The sequence below is a fragment of the Petaurus breviceps genome, unplaced genomic scaffold (genome assembly GCF_028583685.1).
Source record: "Petaurus breviceps papuanus isolate PSGF00001 unplaced genomic scaffold, PetGlider_PUasm1.0 103, whole genome shotgun sequence".
Taxonomy (NCBI): domain Eukaryota; kingdom Metazoa; phylum Chordata; class Mammalia; order Diprotodontia; family Petauridae; genus Petaurus; species Petaurus breviceps.
This window is the reverse complement of record NW_027185588.1, coordinates 2,874,063-2,894,045: the sequence shown is the minus strand read 5'-3', so window position 1 is coordinate 2,894,045 and position 19,983 is coordinate 2,874,063. Positions and strand designations below refer to the sequence as shown.

The window sequence follows — 19,983 nt, the reverse complement described above, 5'->3', positions numbered from 1 at the left end:
CCTTTGCACAATTTTGTGCCTTGGCACAGGTGTTCCTTCATGCCTGGAATGCACTCACTCTGGACCTCTTTCTCATCTTCAAGTCTCCAGGTTCTTCCAAAGCCCAGCTCAGATGCCACTTCCTTTGACATGAAGCTTTTCCCAATTCCCTCTCCTTCCCCAACTATCAGTGCTCTCTCTCTTGTGAAACGACTTGATATGATTGTTGCATTTACTTTATATATTGTATTGCCTTAGAAAAGTAGGAGCTCTTTGAGGGCAGGGTCATTTCCCTTTCTGTTCTTTGCTTCCTCGTTGTTTAGCATATTGCCTGACACATAGTAGGTGCTTAAGAAATGTCAGTTAATGATGTGCCAAGTATTGTGCTAAATGTTGGGAATATGAAAAAAGGCAAAAAAACAGTCCTTGCTTCCAAAGAGCTCAGAGTCTAATGGGGATAACACACAAATGACTAGGTACAAACAAGATATAAACAGGGCAAATAGAAGATAATCACCTGAGGAAAGGGACTAGAATTAAAGGAGATCAGGAAAGGCTTCTTATAGAATGTGGAACTTTAGCTGAGATTTGAAGGAAGCTGGGGAAGTTGGAAAGCAGAGACGAAGAGGGAGAGAGGTCCAGGCATGAGGCACAGCAAGCAGAATTGCCTGGAGTCGGGAGATGGAGTGTCTAATGCTAGGAAGAGCAAGGAGACTTTTGTCATTGCATCACAGAGTCTATGGAAGAGGAAATAAGAATATTCTAAAGGTAAGAAGGGACCAGGTTATGAAAAGCTTTAAAGTTAAGCAGAAGACTATTCTGATCCTGGAGATAACCCGCAGCCAGTGGAGTTGATTGAATTTGATGAGAGGGGAAGGGGCTGGAGCTTGGTCAAATTTGTGCTTGAAGAAGATCTTTATCGAAGCCGTTTTGCTGGTTTGAACTAAACTGTTGACTCCTGACCTTTACTCAAACCCTTCCTCTAACCCTAACCCAACCCTTCTACCCTTAACCAAGGACCTGACCCTTACTCATGCCCTAAGAATGGAACAGATTGCCACTGCAGGCTCTTTGGCAGATGCTAGAGGCCTCCTGTCAGGGCAAATATAGAAGGAAAGCTAAGCAAGGTCACTGCCACCTCTGCAAGACCCTAAGCCTGAATGTCCCTTAGCCCTAATGGCAACAGACACAGGAGAACTGGGAAGTAGGGCAAACTTGGGAGGAGGAGAGAACTCATCTGCATTTTTTTTATGCTCAACCCAAATTCTTTTAGGGCTCACTCTCCTGTGCCTGAGCATGATGGAGGGAAGAAGGACAGGGAGATCATTCAGAGAGCCCTGAGTTTTCTCCTCTTTCCTAATCCTGGGGATTTCTAGGAAAGTGTGAGTGCAGGAAGAAGAGGAGAAGGAAGGAGAAGAAAACCTTATGGTGGCTTTCCGGGCAAAGGCCCCGCCTTCCCTCCATTAGTCATTCTCCCCCACTACAAAACCAGGCTGTAGCCTCCAGAGTTCTGATGGAGCCAGAGGCCAAGTGGAACGGGAGCTCAGAGCAAGTGGAATTCAGCAGGATGTCCCCAAGAAGCCAGGGTGAGGCCATATATATGGAGGGGGGATGGGGCAGGGGGCAGAAGGGATTGGGAATTCTGAAGATGACTAAAAGTAAGCTGTGCTATACCTCCTGCCTTCCTCTCTCCCCAGGCTCTTGGCATTCAGTGGGCTTTCTAGGGCCTGATGACTGCCAGAGTATGAGGTGACTGAGCCCCATGGGATGGCATCCTTCCAAGGCTCATGTCCCCTGACCAGACTATCTGAGCTTAGGTCAGACCTGCCCCAGGTGCTTCATCTTCTGATTCTTGGGTGAATCAAAGGATCATAGATTCAGAGTTGGAAGAGTCCTTAAAGGTCATCAGTTCCAACCTAGACTTTACAGATGAGGAAACTGAAGCACAGGGAAGTTAAGTGATTTGCCCAAGGTCATAGATCCAGCATCTGAGGCAGAATTCAAAATCAATTCTTTCTGACTCCCAGTTCATCTCTCTGTTATAATGCTAATGATTAGGAAGGGTGCAGGAGAAGAGAGGAGAGAAGAGTCCCATCCCTTCTCTGGACCTCAGCTGACATATACATAAAATGGGAGGTTTTTGCTAGAATAATCCATACAGCTCTAGCCCCTAGGACCCAGGACCAGAACAAGGGCACTCCAGACATGAGGAGCTCAGGGGGCAGAGGAGAATTTAGGATGTAGAAATGGAGAGACAGGGAGGTATGCTCTTAGAAAACAGGGTTTGGGATATGGAAAGACAGGGAAACAAGGTCACAGAATCACAGATTTAGGGCTGAAAGGATACTCAGAGGCCATCTAGTCCAACCAGTTCATGTTACAGATGAGTAAACTGAGACCCAGGGAGGCAAACTGGAATAATAACAAACATTGATGCAGTCCATTGAGACTCACAAAGCACGTTATAGATGTTATCTCATTTGATCCTCACAACAACTTTGTGAGGTACGTGCTACTATTATCTTAATTTTACAGATTAAAAAGATGAGGCAGACAGAGGTGAGGTGGCTAACCCAAGATCACACCTAGGAAAGGTGCAAGGGCAGGACTTGAACTCCGAACTTCCTAACGCCTAGTGTGTCATTCTACCCACTAAGTCACCTGGCTAGTGCAAGTTCCCACAGGTGATAAGCAGTAGCAAGACACTAGAGACAGGCACATGGGAGATAGTATTAAAGGACATTAAAGACCAGAATATGGGGAGATGCAGAACATGCAGATGGAGCTGAACACGTGTGTAAGCAAAGTTTGAGATGGTGTGTGCTTGTAATCCTTGCTACTAAAGAGGCTGAGGATGGTAAACAGCTTGACTTTAGGAGTTCTGAACTACAGGGGGCCAAACCATCAGGGGTCTAGTCCAGGGATGGGGGACCTGTGGCCTCTAGGCCACATGTGGCCCTCTAGGTCCTCAAGGAGGCTTTCTGACTAAAGACTTCACAGAACAAATCCCCCCCTTAATAAAAGGATTTTTTCTGTAAAATTTAGACGCAGTCAGAGGACTACACTTGAGGACTTAGAGGGCCACATGTGACCTCCAGGCTACAGGTCCCCCACCACCAGTCTAGACTAAGTCCTGTACCAATGGTAAGCCCTCAGTAGCAAAGGGACACTAGGCTGCCTAAGAAAGGTAAATCAGGCTCAAATCAGAAAAAGAGCAGGTCAAAGCTCCCATGTCCATCAGAATGGGGTTCTGATCATTCATCATTCATGAGTTCATCATTCATGAGTGGCCATAGTACTTCCAGCCTGGGTGAGGTCAGGAAAGCCAATTTCCCTATTCCTCTAAAACTATATAAAATCCCAAACTATACATACACACACATCTATATCTATAGATATGTATGTGCATATGCATATATAAGTGTATACATTTGTGTACCTACATATACATGTATACACAAACACACATATTCCTATCTATATGAATGGGGAAATAGATATAGATAATTAGATAGAGAGACATACAAATGGTATAGATAAAGATGACATACATATAAACAGATGAGAATGGGGAGATTCAGGTATGGGAGACAGAGGCAAGGACAGATCCAGGAGTTGGAGAATAGAGGGCTAGATATTCCTAAATGGAATGGGCTACTGCTTCCCTGAAGGTCTCCAAGCAGAAGTGTCAGAGGACCATTTGTCTAGTATACAATAGTATAGATAGCAGAAATCCTCATCGCAGTGTGGGTTGCAATAGATGGCCTCTGGGGTCCCTTCCAATCCCAACACTCTGTGATTCTATGATTCTAATTGTACTACTAAAGGCAGCAGTGAGTTCAAGTTGGGAACCAGTCAGTGAAGGTAGGATCAAAATCACAAGCAATAGGGAAGAAGTGGGGAGGGGAGAATCATCAGGGGATTTAGGGAACTAGGGCTGAAACAGCCTCAGGGATGTTGGAAGGACCAGAGACTGGGGCTCCAGTGATGGGGATAGAAAAGAGCAGGAAGGTATGTGACCACTCCAGGTCTTTACCTCAGAACCCAAGCTCCTTCCTGCCCTGAGCCAATAACTAAGGAACAGTTAAACTATGAGCATCTCTCCACTTCAAGGGCATGGGACCACATAGCCAAGCTGGCAGGGTCACACAATAGAGTATGGTATTTGATGTCATAGGTAGTTGTTGTTCAGTCGTCCAGTCATGTACAGCTCTGTAACCCCATGGAACATAGCAGACCAGCACCTTCTATCCTCCACTATCTCCCAAAGTCTGTCCAAGTTCTTGTCCATTGTTGCCATGACACTATCTATCCATCTCATTTTCTGCCATCCCCTTTTCCTTTTGCCTTCAATCTTTCCCACCATAAGCATCTCTTCCAATGGAGTCAAAGTATTTGGATTCAAATCTTACCCTGACAGACATTTAATACTTACATTACCATGAACAAATCACTTTCTTATCTGCAAATGATATTTGTATTTTTATTTCTATGTCCTCAAGGTCTAATGTAGTTTCTGATACATGGTAGGAGCTTAACAAATGCTGGATGAATTGAATTCTATCCTAAAAGAATCCTTCTAATGGGCCCTCCCTGGCCTGCTTGCCTCACTCAGGGCCCCTTCCCCACCTGAGGTATCTTGAGTCTTGGACTCAAGAGGAAAGAGGCTGAGGTCAGGTCCTCCATGGCCCAAGATGAAGTCCCAGTGCCAGACTAAGTCACAGGACAGAGAGCCAGTCTTACTTCCCCAAACCCACTGTGTCTGGACTATGTTCCCCCAAACCCATACTTCACCTCTTCCTCCTATTTTCTTCCCCTGACTCACAGGATTCACTAAGCTGCCTGGCCAGAAGACCTGTGGGAAAAGTGTACTTCTCTTTACCTTTGTGCTGCTGATCTCCGTGGCCCTTTGGGCTGCACTTCTATTCTTGTTCCTAACTCGGTGTAAGAATCTCTCCACCCCTAACCCTTTGGCTCCTATGTTTTACTCCAGGATCCATTCTTCAAACCCTTAACCTAAAAACCCAATGAAAAGGGTTCAGAGGCTATGGGGGTGGGGGTGGGAGTGGGGGTAGGGGTGGGGAAGAAAGTTTGGCCAGGGGAAGGGGGAATATAAAAAAGGTGAGCACTCATATTGTCCCGATTCCTTTAGCCAAAGAGATAGCCCAGGACTTGGAGAAGCTTCAAGAGTCCTGTGTGTATCACAATGGTATGTATATCACCCAATGAGACCCTAAGATGTTACGTGCCCCTCCTCAATCCTAGATCCAAAGATCTCAACTGCCTCTCAGCTTCACCCCATGATTCTCTTTTATTTCCCATTACCAGCCCCTCTACCCCCCAGAATCACAGAGCACAAAACCAATACATTTTGCAGATGAGGAACCTTGGGCCCCTGGAGAGCAACATGACTCATCCAAGGCCACATGACTAATTAGTAGCAAAGCTTAGACTAGAACTCAAGTCTCTGAACTCTTCAGCTCTGGGTGCTTTTCAAATTCCTCTTACCTAGGCTTGTAGAACTCAGAATGACTGTGCCCTTGTAAGGAATGACCTATTGATCCTGAAATAATCCTTGATCAGTAAAAATCACACCCCCCACCCCCAGACCAGAGAATGACTTCTTGAGTGGATAGTCTCCTAGAATGCCACCCTCCCCTTATCTTCTGGAATGACTCTTTTGGCCCACCCTCTGACTTTCTCCTCTCTCTACTTTCAGACTCTGGGATTGTGACTATCATCAGGCAGCTACAGATGGATCAGTGGGACCTCAAAAATGATGGTGAATCTCAGGCTGGGTGTATCTGGGGTCATGCTGGAGAAATGGGTCTCAGTCAAAGCCCTGAGGGTTTATGGGAGAACAGAAGAGACAGCTCCATGTCAACATCAACAGGATGCCAATATTAACACCAGGCTGAGGAGACGGCACTTGGGGGGAAGCTGGGGGAGGGAGGAGTGTGGAGAAACTGTGCAACCTTGAAGAAGTCCCTTCCCCTCTCTGAGCCCATAGGACAAAGATAGGTCATTCTGCCCTACCAGGCCCTGGGACATACAAAGGGATAATGGGGTGATACAAAGGATATGACTTCACCAATCTCTTTCCATACCACCAAGACCTGTGAAGAGAGACATGACTCCCTCCCCTTCTCTCCTCAAAAAAAAGATCTGGAGATTTAGTGTACTATGGATCAACAGTGTGATATGACAGCCAAAACAATGAACATGTTCTTAAGTTGCATTAAGAGAGCTCTAGTGTCCAGGGGTGGTGGTGGTAAAGGCAATGTCCCATTGTGCCATTCTGGTTAGACCTCATCAGTATCATGTTCCGTTAGGGGAACCACCATTTGGGAAAGACACTGTCTTTCTAGAAACTGTCTCAGAGAGCAGCAAAGATAGTGAAGGGCCTCTGTTCATGCCTGTGAGGATGAATTGATGCAAGTAGGGATGTCTAACATGGTAAAGAGAAGAGGGAAATTAAGGACTGTCTTCAAGCATTTGCAGAGTTGCCAAAAATAGAAAAGATTTACTCTGCTTGACCCCAGAAGGCAGAACCAGTAGTGGGAGCTAGAAATTACAAAGAGGCAAATTTAGACTCAATAGAAGGAAAAGTCTCCTAACAAATATGGTTGTCCCAAACTGAAATGGATTACCCTTAGAAGTCCTCTAGAGGTCTTCCACCAGAGATGAGATGACCACTTACTGGAGAGAGAGGTGGCAGAGTGATTTCTGTTCAAGTAAAGAGATAGACTCTGGGGTCCCTTCCAAATCCCTGGCCCTGGGTGGGAACTAGGACTACAGACCCTCTGTTCTGAAGGCAGCAGCCATCCCTAAGACCAACCTTGTTCTCACTTTCCCTTGAAGTCCCTCAGCTCTCCAAAGCCCTGAACAAACTCCAGGAAGACCAAACAACCTTGAAATCTAAAGGTGAGAAAGTTCCATGATGGGAGGGTGGCCTTTTGCTAAGGATAAAGCATGAGGAATCTTTGCCTTCCTTGGTAGCAAAAGCAAACACCTGAGCATTCCCCAAACTCCTAGATTACGACTTTATGCCTTTGGGCCCCAAAGGCTGGCACCAGCATCTGAGCTGGTTCAGTCTCTTAGTGGGGTGGGGAAAAGGTGTAGAATAGCAGAGGTCCAGAGGCATCAGTCCAGGAGAAGGAAGGAACCTTGAACTAATCCAGAGAAATGTGTTTAGGAATTCACCTGTGGTGGCCTCTAGGCTCCACATAAGATCACAGTCCCAGAAACTGGGGACAGGGAAACTCAAAGACATTCTGTCCAGAAGGGAAAGTTTGCCCCCACAAACTGACTCTGTAATTCAAAAGTCAGTTTTCCAAGACCCTGAAAGAACCACCAGCTGAACAGACAGCCTTAAGATCTCTGGGCTTAGAGACATGGTAGATGTCAAATAGTGGAATGAATAATATGTGGCTAAGGGAATATAGATGAGGAGAAACGAACAAGGGAAATAAGGACCCTAAGGACACAAGATATATAGGAGGGAGCCCTTGGAGAAGGGGAATATGAGGGGAGGTTGTCCTGAGGGATATGAGAGATGGAGGTCCTAAGGGGATGGTGGTTTTGTGGATTATCCCTTTGCCTAAGATGGACAGTTCTCCCCTCTTCCCTTCCCCCACCCCAGCCTCTCAGATGAATCAACAACTGGACAGACTTGAAGAAGACAGAACAGCCTTCAAGTCCCAGGGTGAGAAGATGGGGATAGAGAAGGAGGGTTGTGGGAACACAGAACCAAGTCCAGAAGGAAGGGGACAGAAAAAGGTGGAGGAGAAGTGGAGAATGAACTTGATCCCAGAAAGACATCAACCCTAAAGGCTGCTCTCTCATCCCCAATGTCCCCAATATCCACAGTGTTGAATGAGCAGAATGCTGCTACTCAGGCTTGGGGAAAACTTCAGGAAGAGATTGAGAAGCTTTGGACTGAATTCCAAAGGGCAAATGGTGAGACGGCAAATGGTGAGGGTGGGATCTTCCCCTCCAAGCTTCCCCCACTCAGTTCCCTTTTACTCCTCCATGGAGCCCTTTCCTCAAAGCTGAATAATCAGACCCAGCAGATTCCCCAGACCCTAGGGAGTGAGGCCAAAGCTTCATCTCCACCCTTCGGCCTTTCTGGATTCATCAATAGAGTTTCTGTGTTACCATCTCTATCTTCCTTTCTCATCTTCTACCACACCTCACCCTGCTCTCCTCCTTATTCATAGATCCCAGTCTCAGACCCCAAGGGTAGACCCTTCCAATGTTTCTAATCCAAACTCCCTTTCAGGATACCTATCACTTCTACAAGCCTCCCCAACAAGGGGTTGTCTAGTCACTGTTCAAATAAACTCATCCACACTTAATACTTTAGTGATGATGGTAGTAGTTGGTGGTGATAGTGATAATGGTAATGATGGTGATGGCTCCTCTACCTAGGATGGAGAATACTCCCCTCTTCCCCCTCCCCAAAGTCCACTGCTTCTCAGCTCTCCCAAGGACTGGACAGGCTTGAAGAAGACCACACAGTCATGCCAACAGAGGGTGAGAAATTGAGAACAGATTGATGATGTTGGTGGTATTCATAGTCATGACAATGTTGGTGATGATGATGTTGATGGTGGTGATGTCAATAGAGACAATGGATCATGATATGGTGGAGTGATAATGATGCTGGTGATGGTGACATTGATGTTGGTAAAGAGTTTGAAAGAATGATGGTGGTGCTATTACTGGAGATAATGGTGAAGATGAGGAAGTTAATGCCTGTGATGTAGTTGATTATAGAACTGGTGTTGGTGGTAAAGATGGCGACACCTTTGGTGATGTTGATAATGAGAGTGGTGGTGATAATGGTGGTTATAATGATGATGGCATCAGTGAGGTTAACAGTGGTTTTAAAAAATGGTGGGTAGTAGTGGTAGTGATTGTTGGTGATGGTAGAAGAGGAAAAGGGAACAAGCATTTATAAAGTACATATTATGTGCCAGGCACTGTCCTAAGCCCTTTACAAATATTATCTCACTTGATCCTCATAACAATGCTGGGAGATAGGTCCTATCACCCCCATTTTACAGTTGAGGCAAACAGAGTGACTTACCCAGGGTCACTCAGCTAGTAAGTGTCTGAGGCTGTATTTGAACTCAGGTCTTCCTGCCTATAGATCCAGCTCTCTATCTACTGTACCACCTAGCCACCTGGTGGAAGCGGTGATGGTGAAGGTAATAAAGACAATGATGGTGGCAGTGACTGAGATTGGTGATGACAGTGGTAATATTAATAGTGACTATTGTGATGATGGAAATGATAATGTTAATAATGGTGATGGTGAGAGTGGTGATGACAGTGGAGGTGAGGATGTTAATGGCAATCAACAGTAATGATGTGATGTGATGGGAGTGATGATGGTGACAGCCTCCAAGATCCTTTCCAATCTTAAGATTCTGTGCTTTTCTCCTTATCTTAGGGACCATTTGCTCACCAGAAAAAATCCTGCCAGTGGCCATGAGTGGTGGCTGGAAGCTTCCTATGCCCTGACCCCTTTGCTTACCTCTTTCTCTTGGTATAGGTTCCATCTGCACAAACTGCCCAGAAAACTGGCAACTGTTTGAGAAAAAGTGCTACTTTTTTGGAAAGGAGCCCAAGACATGGTCCCAGGCCAAGTTTGCCTGTGTCAGTCTTCAGGGTCGGCTGGTCAGCATCAAAAGCAAAGAGGAGCAGGTAGGACATTTCAGGACCTGAAATCCAAGGAGGTTGAACTGAGCAGAAAAAGGGGAAGCTCAGTGACCAGAGAAGGCTCCAGGATAGGTCCCTAGTTGGATCCCTCCTAGGATGTAAAGGGTTTTAGTAGGGATTGAGCCCAGCCCTGGGAAGAAGCTCCAGGGATGCTTCCCTCCTCCATTTTCATGGGGCTGGACTGATGGGGTTAGGATGAAATGGCTCTACTTAGGGGAAAAGATTGAGTGGGTTTGTAAAAAGAATGTCTGATGCCCCAGGAGGTTATGGGTCCTAAGGGAGGCAAGTCTAGGGACCCAGACATCTTGGCCAATTGCTTGACCTTTCTTCAGGCCTTCCTAACCCAGAAGGCCAACAAGAAGGGTTCCTGGATTGGCCTCCGAGACCTGGACATAGAAGGCGAGTTCGTATGGATGGATGGGAGTCCCCTGAACTACAGGTGAGTTGGGGGAAGATCCAGAAAAGCGGGATGGAGTGGAAGCTCAAAGCCAAGACTGTAAGGCAATTACTCTCTCTCTCTCTCTCTCTCTGGAAATTATCTGCTTTTCAGCAACTGGAGCCCAGGGGAGCCCAACAACCAGGGTCAGGGGGAAGACTGCGTGGCAATGCGTGCCAACAATGGCCGTTGGAATGATGCCAACTGCCGGGGACAACAGGAGAGCTGGATCTGTGAGAAGTTAGCCACATGCTAACCACTGACCATGGCCCAAGGCCTACAACCTGAGGCCTACACTCAGCTTTAGCCCTGACATAGCAGAGTCAAAAGGCTTCTTATTTTTCTTTGAAAAGGAACAGGAAGGAATTCCCCTCCTAATCCCAGACGTGAAACCTCATGTCCCCGATCCTACATACTGTCCCAGCTTCTGGCCCTCCCATTCCCTTGGTTCTCTGCTCTATTCCAGGCCTTCCCACTCCTGGACTAGGACTCAAACTCCCAACCCCCAGTCTCCAGTCCCTTCCCTGAGCTGGGAAGGAATGGCAACTCTCCCCCCAACACCTACTTTCCCTGAGGTTGAAGGAAAGGTCAGTCCCAACCTTCCCTAAACTCTCAGCCTTCCATCCCAAGATATCCTGATGCTCACAGTCTTACCTGCTTCCTCACCCACCAAAGACTCTTGGATAGAGTTTCCAAGGTATGCCAGGGAAGGATGACTTTGTCCTGATGCTTCCCTTCCTCCCACTCTGCCCCAATGGGTCAAAGAATGAGGTCAACTTCACACTGTTCTCTCAAGAGAGGAACTGTGTCACAGAGGAATGTGTTCACAGGCCAAGGCAACAGCAGCCCACCACTGACCTTGGAGGCTGGAGTTTTTTTGTTCTTCTGCAGCCAGAAGCTTCCTGGGTTTCCCTCACCATCTCTGGTCCTAATCTGGCCAGGCTCAGACCTAGGTTCAAAAGCAGCCACCCCATTTATAGATGGGAGCACTAGGGCTTCTAGCCCAGCCTATAGCACACTAAGGGTCTAGGACTGCACATCCACCTGAAACAAAGCCAAATCTAGCCCTCTAATAGGCCACATTCCAAGTTCCCTACCCTCACCCCACAAGACCTCATTCCCCAAGCCTCACTTTTGCTCTCTGTCCCTCAGCTCCACTCCTAGACACACAAGAGGTTAAAGGTTTTCTGGGGTTATCATCAAATCCTGGTCCCTGGTGCCTCCAGGAAGTTTGAAAGAGCAAACATATATATAATATACACATATGTATGTATATTATATATATGTATGTATGTATAGAATAGTCAGTTGTCTGCTTCCCATAGGATTTGGAGATGGACAAGCCCCTAAAGATCAATTAGTTCAATCTCCTTATCTTACATTTGGGGAAAACGTGGCCCAGAGGTAAGTGATTCATTCAGGATCAGTAGGTAGAAATAAGTGGCAGAGCTGAGATTAGAGACTATTTATTCTGACTCCAGATCTAAGGCTCTCCCCGCAAAGCCTGTGCAGATCTGGTCCAGGTTCTGTCAGTCCGTATCCTCCCTCCCCCAACAATGCGTGAGGTTCAGAAGTTCACAAGCCCTTTATCTTGCTAGCCAGGGCAGCCTGCCAAGGTCCACCAGAGCCTTGCTGGACAAGTCTCTCTCCTTCTCTGATGCTCATTTTCCTCTCGTATAAAAATGAGGTTGGCCAGAAGACTTCTAAAGGCCCCTTCTGGTTCTAAATCCTGTAATGAAGTGCTCTCTATGGGACCTTCCCATCATGACACTGCAGGCAGTCTAGACTAACAAACCACCACCCTCATCCCTCCCTCATCCCTTAAAGAATTAGTGACAGCTTCTCTGGGAACTCTTCCAGCACTGATCACAGAAGAGCGGCTTTGCCATCGTCCTGGCCCCCCTGGGCAGCCCTTGAACTCCCACGGCTACTTTCCCAGGCTTGTTTTTGCCCAAATGAAGTGCTGACCCTTTCCCCTGACACTCTCCTCCCAGCCCCAGAATGTAGCATATTCCCAGTACAAACTTAGAGTCTCATTTCTGCATCTACTGACAACAAAAGCCTCCTGTTATTTTATCCCGAATTCTCCTCAGCTCATTGATTCAACAAACGTTCATCAAGGACATCCTCTGTGTAGGGCACAGTACCCTCTCTAATGAGATACTCAGGGCTGGGATTTCATTAACAGGGCTTGGTTCCCTCACTCCTCAGGCCCCCAAAGAATAAGAGCTGTCAGAAAAGACCACAATCTGACTGAACTACTGACTGGGGTTCCTTCAAAGCCGCCTATATTCATGCTGCTGCAGGGGGTCCTTCCCCACAGGCACATAAGGACCTAATCCTCAGCTTAGAAGTTCTATCCACTCTCCTGTTCCACATTCAGTCTTCAAGGTGGCTCTTGGCTTATGGCCAAGAACAGATTTGCAAGAGCCCTTGGACTTTATCAGCAAGGGGCACCCCCTTGGCTGGGGGAGAACTACAGGAGAGTACATGAGTAACTGCCTGGGGCAAAACAAAAGACTTGAGACATTCAAACATGCCAGTGGAAATAAAGCCATTAACTAGTGTCAGGGTCACAGAAACTAACACTAGAAGGGGCTTAGAGATTAGCAAATCCTGGGGGCAGCTAGGTGGCACAGTGAATAGAACACCAGCCCTGGAGTCAGGAGGACATGAGTTCAAATCCGGCCTCAGACACTTAACACAAAAACTAGCCATGTGACCTTGGGCAAGTCACTTAACCCCATTTGCCCTCCAAAAAAAAAAAAAAAGGAGAGATATCAGCAAATCCAAACCCCTCAATGTGTAGAGGGAAAATAAGGCCCCAGACCACAAAGTCAGTGAGTGACAGTCAAGATTCAACATCCCAGGTCTAACCATCATGAAGCCAACTGACTTGCTGTATGAGGATGCTTTCCCTCTGGGGTTCAGTTTCCCATGTGGGAGTTGGACTACATGGTCCCAGAGGAAAAGGTCCTAAATATACAAAAGTATTTAATTATAGGGCTAATTTTTATGGTAGCAAAATTCTGGGAAAATTAGGTGCCCATCAACTAAGATATGGCTTAACAAATCATGGTATATGAATGCAACTGAATATTTTTTTGTGCTATAATAGATGAAAATGAAGAATTTGAAGAAATCTGAGACTTGTATAAAATAATACAATAAGAAGGGAGGAGAACTAAGAGAATAAAACTGTAAATAAGTAGGTAAAGGAAAAATAATCAAAGGCATCAGAACTCTGTATCCCAGGGATCTGTCCTCACCCTAATCACCCTCTTCTCCTTGATCACTATCCACTATCTAAACTGTCTCATCAGCTCTAATAAGTTCTACTATTATCTACATGCACATGGCTCCCAAATCTACCTATTAAGTTCTCATCCATCTCCTCAGCTCCACTCCTAACCAAAGACCCACAGGGTATCCTGCAAATTTAATGATCCATCATAATCTCAAACTCATTAACCAGAGTTCATCTTTCCCCCTAAGCACACCCTCCTTCTATCCAGGGCACCACCAAACTTCCAGGCATACAAGCTCACAAATGGAAGCCATTCTCAATTTTCATGCTCCCTCAGACCCTCATCACCCCTCTCCTCAGACACTGTAATAGCCTCCAAATTGGCCTCCCTGCCTCAAGTGTCTTGTTGCTCCAGTCCATCGTCCAAATGGCAGCAAACAGAATAAACCCTACGGCACAGATCTGTCACTGCCTGCTTAATAAGCCTCGGTGGCTCCCTACTGCTTCTACAATTAAACATAGACCCTTCCACTTGGCATCAAAGGCGCTTCATAATCTACCTCCAACCCCTCTTTCCAGAATGAGTTCTCATTACACCTTCTCATGTACTATATTCCTATACAACTGGCCTTCTGGCATCCCACCTCTTCTTTACCTTTTCACAGGTGGCCTAGAATATTTTCTCCACCTCTTAAAATCACTAGATCCTTTTAAGGCTCTGCTCCTATAAGAGGTTTTTCCAGATTCACCCAGTTGTTTGGGTCCCCCCACCACTGAAAAAAAATTGTCTTGTACTTTTGTATATATTTTGTATTTAATTACCAGTATACATGTTGTTTCCTTCATTCCATGCCCCCCCCCCAAGCTGACTGTAAGCTCCTTGAGGGCAAAGGTTATTCCTTGTTTGTCTTTGTGCCAAGCTTATCACAGTGCCTGGTACAAAGAAGATTTTTAATAAATGTTTAATAAATGCTTATTGAACTGAACTGAATTGAATCACCTTGACAAACCTGTAAATTTAGAACCCAAAGGACTAATAATGAGATCCCTCCCTCCTCTGGCAGAGAGGTGGTGGACTGTAGGTATAGAATGAGACATAATTTCTCAGACACAATCAATGTGTTGATCTGTTTTGATTAAATTTCTTTGTTATAAGGACAACTTCTATTGTGGGGGGGGGGGGTTCCTTGGGAAACTATAGTTTTGGAGGGTTTTTTTTAAGTCTAGATGGTATTTCAAGTCTCCTCTAGTTCTGAGAGTTTTTTAAGTGACAACTGGAGTCTTTAATCCAGGCCTGCCCTTTTCACTAAACACACAATTAATTTGGGAAATTAAGCATAAATGGAATGATAATGAGTCACAGGATTTAAAGTTGGTCAGAACTGCAGAGATCATCTTACTTCAATCCCTTCACTTTACTGAATAAAGGGAGGTCCAGAGAGGGAAAGGGATTTGTCCAAAGTCACAAAGATAGAAAACAGCAAACCGAGGATTCAAATCTAGTTCCTCCAACTCATGAGCTCACCAGGCTGCTCATGGCAGTGACTATACACAGCCAGCAAAAGGCTCAATGGCCTCTGTCCACTTACTCAGTCGATGAGCTTTGAGAAGACCAAGGTCCAGCCTAAATGGCTCTCTCCAAATGGTGCTAAGCTTGGCATCACAAAGAGGGCATCCAAAAAAGGTTTTGTGAAATAAAGATGGCAGGACTAGCCCTCGACTACTTAGCCAAAACTAACCTATCCTCAAAGGAAACTCAACTATCACACCTAGAGTTGTGGAGATGGCAAGTACAAGAGACAGTTGAGTCCCTCTTCCCCTCCACATGGCCCATGACCACTAAGAATCTGGGCTGGAACTCCATCCCTGAGCTCTCAGGCTCAACACTGAGGAAACAAAGTATCCAAGAACATAGGGAAGAGAGGGAGAGGGAGAGGGAGAGGGAGAGGGAGAGGGAGAGGGAGAGCGAGAGGGAGAGGGAGAGGGACAAGGGAAGGCAATGGGAAGCTCTGCTGTGGGTGAGGTGACCAAAGAAAGAAAAGGACAACAGATTATCTCCAGGAACACTTTGCTTTAATGTATATCACACTGTTTTCTAGCAGCAATTCACTGTCTTCAGAGCCCCAAAAGAAATTATGAGGACCGAACTATCACCCAAGATTCTGATGGGTGAGGGGGAAAGTGGCAGAAACTGAGAAAGGACAGAGGAATCCTGGGGTGACACGAGGATTAAACATTTGATCATACTCCTTCCCTAGAACTGGAACAGAAACCTAAATCTACCTCTGACTGTATAATAGCTACTAAGATGCCAGGTTTTGGGCTGATCAAGGGAACTACCCCTACTCAAGCAGGAGTAGGAACTACTGGGACAGCTCAGTTTCTGGTCCCTAGCCAGTGTGTCATGGGATAGAACTATGTGGGACCCTCCCCCCACCCCCCAAGCAGATAAAAAGCCATGGGATCCTCTAAACACATATCCCCTAGAATATTCCCCAGAGGGTCCAGGCAATAGGACTGCAGAATTTCTTCAAGGGAAACAGTCTGTCTTCCCTGGCTCATCTCACTGACTGATTCTTCCTCAACTGACAATATACAGAAGCCCCTATACTGAGTCCCCCAAGAAACCAGGCAGAGAAGAGTCAAGAGTTAAGAAAACCCTCCCCTCTTTCCACCCCTATTCATCTCCATACCATCCAGGAGATAACACACAAAAAAAAATAAAAAATAAAAACAGGCCAAACCCAGATTATGGAGGTTAGCCTGGTCAAGCCTAGAGGAACCTGAGTCCCTTGTCCCTGAGCACACCAGGGAATATACTCCCCGACACCAGAAACCATAGACAGACGAGGCCTGGTGACTAAATGCAGAAAGAGCCAAGAGTCAGGAGAAGTGATGAGAGTTCACATTGTGGTAGGCTGGGGGCAGGGGTAGTGGGGTGGGTGGGTGGGTGAAGAGTAGGTTGCTCATCTGGCAATAGGAACAATCCAGGGGTACAAAGGACCATGGCTCAAAAATACAAAGAAGGGCCTTGCCCTCTCATTCCCTAGTCTGTCCTCAGCTCAGCGGCCATCCAGGGCCCGGTCCCGGGCAATAACAGCCTCGTCGAACTTGATCATGAGTGTGGTACCCTTGTGCCAGTGGGCAGTGACCTTGGCGGGGAAGCCACTGTGGGTGAGTACAGCTTCAACTACACCTGCTGTGAAGCTGGCACAGTTGAGCGTGCTGTTCTCCTTGGGCACGGAGATGTACGTGTTGATGAGTGGCTCACGCTCGATGATGTAGTAAGTCTTGTCGTCATCATTGGCTTGTTCCAGCTTGTCTGCCTCCTTGCCAAAGAGTGCCCGCCACACTGCACCCTTGACAAAGAGCAGTGCACCCAGTACTCTAGTCTCCCGTCGGCCGCCTTTCTCCCGAGTGGCCAGGCCATCCAGCACTCGGGCGCCTACCTGCTGACCCAGTTCTGCCAGCCGTGCCTGCAGCTCTGCCACGGAGTACACACGATTCTGGCAATACTGAACCAGCTCTGAGAACAGCAGGGAGAAGGCACTCAGGCTCACCTCTGTCTTGGGCCTTACTAGTGACCGCTCCAGGATGGCTGACTTCCCTCTTGTGAATCGTGCATCCATGGCTTCTAGGCAGTGGGAACAACCTTGCGGGGAGAAGCAATAATATAAGAGAAAGAGCCTTGAGTGGGGAGTCAGATGTCTGCCTTCTAGCTCCAGCTCTATCATTAATTCCCTATGTGACCCAGAACAAGTCCCTTTCACAGAATCATGGACTAAATGGTTATCTAGTCCAACCTATTCTTGAACAAGGCTCCCCAGGACATCATATCAAGTAAATGGTCATATGGACTCTACTGAGGATCTACATGTGGGAAACATATTATCTTCCAAATAGAGACAGCCCAGGCTACTTCTGGACAGCTCTCATTATTAGAAAGTTTTTCCATACGTTGAAGCTAAATCTGCCTCTTTATTCTTCTACCCCCTCTTCCTCATTCTGTACTCTGGGGCCAAAAAGAATAAGTGTAATCCCTTTTTCACAAGACACAAATACACAAAATACCAGTTCTTCTGAGCAACCAAAGTTCCTCCACCAATTCCCCAATCTTGGCCCCAGCCCACCTTGGATTTAGGAGTAAGGCACACAAGAGGGGAGATGACTGACCCAGGATCACACAGCTAGTACTGGAGGCCAGATCTGAACAAGACTGACCCCCTTGGATTTAATTCCAGCTCTCCACCCACCAGCTCATGCTGTCTCTTAAACACCAAGCCAAGTCTTCTCTTTCCAGGCCCAACATGGCCAGCTCCTTCCTCTAGCCCCCTCACTGCCAGTCACTTTCTCTGGACATGCTCCCACTTGTTACAAGTATCTGCAATTATATCAGTGGGAGCTACTTAGAGTGCTAGGAAAATGATCAAACAGGGTCATCTTAGGGGGAAGCCACCAGGACTAGCTTTGGTCAATCTGCCAATGTCTTTCCTAAAAAGTGGCCCCAAAATATCTGGGGACACAGTACTGCAGATATGGACTGACTAGAGTAGGACTATATCCTTTTCTGTTTCTCCAGTCTCTAGCATACAGTAGATTTTAATAAATGCTTATTGCCTAGATCTGAATCGAACTGAATTCTGGACTCTAAGCCTCTCAATGAACTCACTTCTGGCTGCCAAGTCAGACTGCTACCTCACACTGAGCTTTCAGTTCACTTAAATTCACAAATCGTTATCTAACCACATACATCTTTCAGGGCCTCAGTTTCATTATCTGTAAAATGAAGCTGTCTGTAGGTGATACAATGCAAAGAACACAGGATGTGGAGTCAGGAAGACTTGATATCAAATCCTGCCTCAGACACTTACCTGCCTTGTGACCCTGGGCAACTGAACCAAGAGTTAACAACTTAACTCTGTCTCAATTTCATCTGTAAAATAGAGAAAATAACAGCACCTGGTTCTCAGGTTTGTTGTAAGGATCATACCATATGTGAAGGTCTTTGTAAAATTCCATAAATGTAGCTATTAAATTATTATCTACTTCCCAGGATTATTGTAAAGAAAGCGCTAAGTTGCAATTCATCTTTGAAATGTGAACTGGGCTCATCATTATTATGACCTTCATTGTGTGGAGATGTCTCTGAGCTCTCAAATGTTATGCCAATAAATTGTGTGGGCCGTAGGTCTGTAGAGAAAAGACCAACCTAGCTAAACATAAGGAGGCTCAGGGACAATGGCAATGGCTTTTTCCCAGCCTCCTGGCTGCTCTAGTCTTTCTACAAAGACCTGATCTTCAGGACAAATGTTTTGATAAGACTCGATTAACAATGGACCAATTCAGATCAGATCAAGATCAATCACAAATCCTCGAAGGCCCAATAAATAACAACAGTAATATGAGTAGCATTTAAGGTTTGCACAGGGCTTCACAAAACATTATCTCATTCGCTCCTGACAACAACCCCGGGAAATGGGCGCTATTCTTATCCCCATTTTACAGATGAGGAAACACAGACGCAAAGTGTTTAAGTGACCTGCTTAGAGTCTCACAGCAAGCAAGCGGCAGGATTTGAACTCTCATCTTCCTGACTCCAAAACGGGAGGTTGAGAGGGACCCAGAGAAGAGAGTGGAGAGAAGGGAGGGGCTTTCACTGACTCAAAGCCCAATAGGGTCTGGGGCCTGAGAGACCCCCAAGTCTTGGGTTCTCCGACCTGGCCTAGAAGAGGATGACGCTTCCAACCCACCCTCCTCCCCTCCCCCACGGAAGCCCCAGATTAATCTTGACCCTGCCACTTTCTTCCTGTATGCCCTAGGATAAGTCCCTTAACCTGTCCGGGCCTCAGTCTCTTCATCTGTAAAATAAGGGGAGGTGGGCTCAATGAAGTCTCCTTCCAGCCCCACATCGAATGCTGACCCCCGTAGGGCTGTCCCCCCACCAATGGCCCCTAGACACCGGACATGACCCCACCCACACTCCCAGCCCCTCCCCCTACGCCCCGACGCGGCCGGGAGAGAGATCCCTAGAGGTGCTTGGAGGTCGCCACGCAGGGCGGAGGCCCAGAGACAGCACAGGCCGGGCGCGGGCCAGAGGCCTAGGCCTTCCCACACTCCGGCTCCCAGGACCTGGAAACCCCGCCTGCTTCGTACGGGGACGAGGCTAGGGGGCACAGGACGGCCGGAGACTGAGAAAACTCACCAGGCCCTTCGAAGCCGCAGCCGAAGGCAAAGCCCCTTTACGGCTGCCGTAAAAGACCTGGGAGGGCGCAGGCGCAGACGGAGCTGTCAGCTCGTGCCGAAACCCTCCCAGACTCCCAGTGAGGGGGCGGGTCTCGGCAGAAATTACCCTGACCGTAGGGCGCAGGCGCAGAAAGGAAGGGGCGTGTCCCAGAGGGAGCTGCCCTGAGCGGAGAGCGCAGGCGCGAGGGGCGGGGCGAGCGCTGGGGGCGTTTGCTTGCTAAGCTTCTATTCGGTAGCTAGGAGCGACCTCTGAAGTCGTTTATAAAACTGAGGCACATAAACCTTAGATGTAGCCACATGCTTCCTTCTGGCCCTCAGTTTCCCACTCTGCAAAATCTCGATAATAAAATTT

General features: G+C 47.0%; 2 protein-coding genes across 5 annotated transcripts; one reads left to right on the top strand and one right to left on the bottom strand.

Moving 5' to 3' along the window:
- The first annotated feature begins 1,439 nt into the window (after nucleotides 1-1,439).
- On the top strand, nucleotides 1,440-14,362 carry FCER2 (Fc epsilon receptor II). 2 transcript variants are annotated; one of them, XM_069094098.1, is made up of 10 exons: nucleotides 1,440-1,565; nucleotides 4,807-4,923; nucleotides 5,132-5,188; nucleotides 5,699-5,761; nucleotides 6,841-6,903; nucleotides 7,622-7,684; nucleotides 7,849-7,938; nucleotides 9,539-9,690; nucleotides 10,038-10,144; nucleotides 10,256-14,362. In XM_069094098.1, the coding sequence occupies exons 1-10, from the start codon at nucleotides 1,493-1,495 to the stop codon at nucleotides 10,395-10,397; spliced, it is 927 nt and encodes a 308-aa protein (XP_068950199.1). In that variant the 5' UTR covers nucleotides 1,440-1,492; the 3' UTR covers nucleotides 10,398-14,362. The 2 variants fall into 2 exon arrangements, with proteins under 2 accessions (XP_068950199.1, XP_068950269.1); XM_069094168.1 differs by lacking the exon at nucleotides 4,807-4,923 and having other exon boundaries at nucleotides 1,478-1,565.
- Nucleotides 14,363-15,439: 1,077 nt separating this feature from the next.
- TRAPPC5 (trafficking protein particle complex subunit 5) lies at nucleotides 15,440-19,729 on the bottom strand. Of its 3 annotated transcripts, XM_069094389.1 has the most exons (3): nucleotides 19,591-19,712; nucleotides 18,260-18,321; nucleotides 15,440-17,040 (listed from the first exon to the last, which is right to left on the bottom strand). In XM_069094389.1, exon 3 carries the CDS (start codon nucleotides 17,015-17,017, stop codon nucleotides 16,451-16,453), a length of 567 nt encoding a protein of 188 aa, XP_068950490.1. In that variant the 5' UTR covers nucleotides 17,018-17,040; nucleotides 18,260-18,321; nucleotides 19,591-19,712; the 3' UTR covers nucleotides 15,440-16,450. The 3 variants fall into 3 exon arrangements, 2 of the variants coding, with proteins under 2 accessions (XP_068950490.1, XP_068950405.1); XR_011169480.1 differs by lacking the exons at nucleotides 18,260-18,321; nucleotides 19,591-19,712 and having other exon boundaries at nucleotides 15,440-16,171; nucleotides 16,373-17,058; XM_069094304.1 differs by lacking the exon at nucleotides 18,260-18,321 and having other exon boundaries at nucleotides 19,591-19,729.
- Between the last annotated feature and the right edge of the window lie 254 nt (nucleotides 19,730-19,983).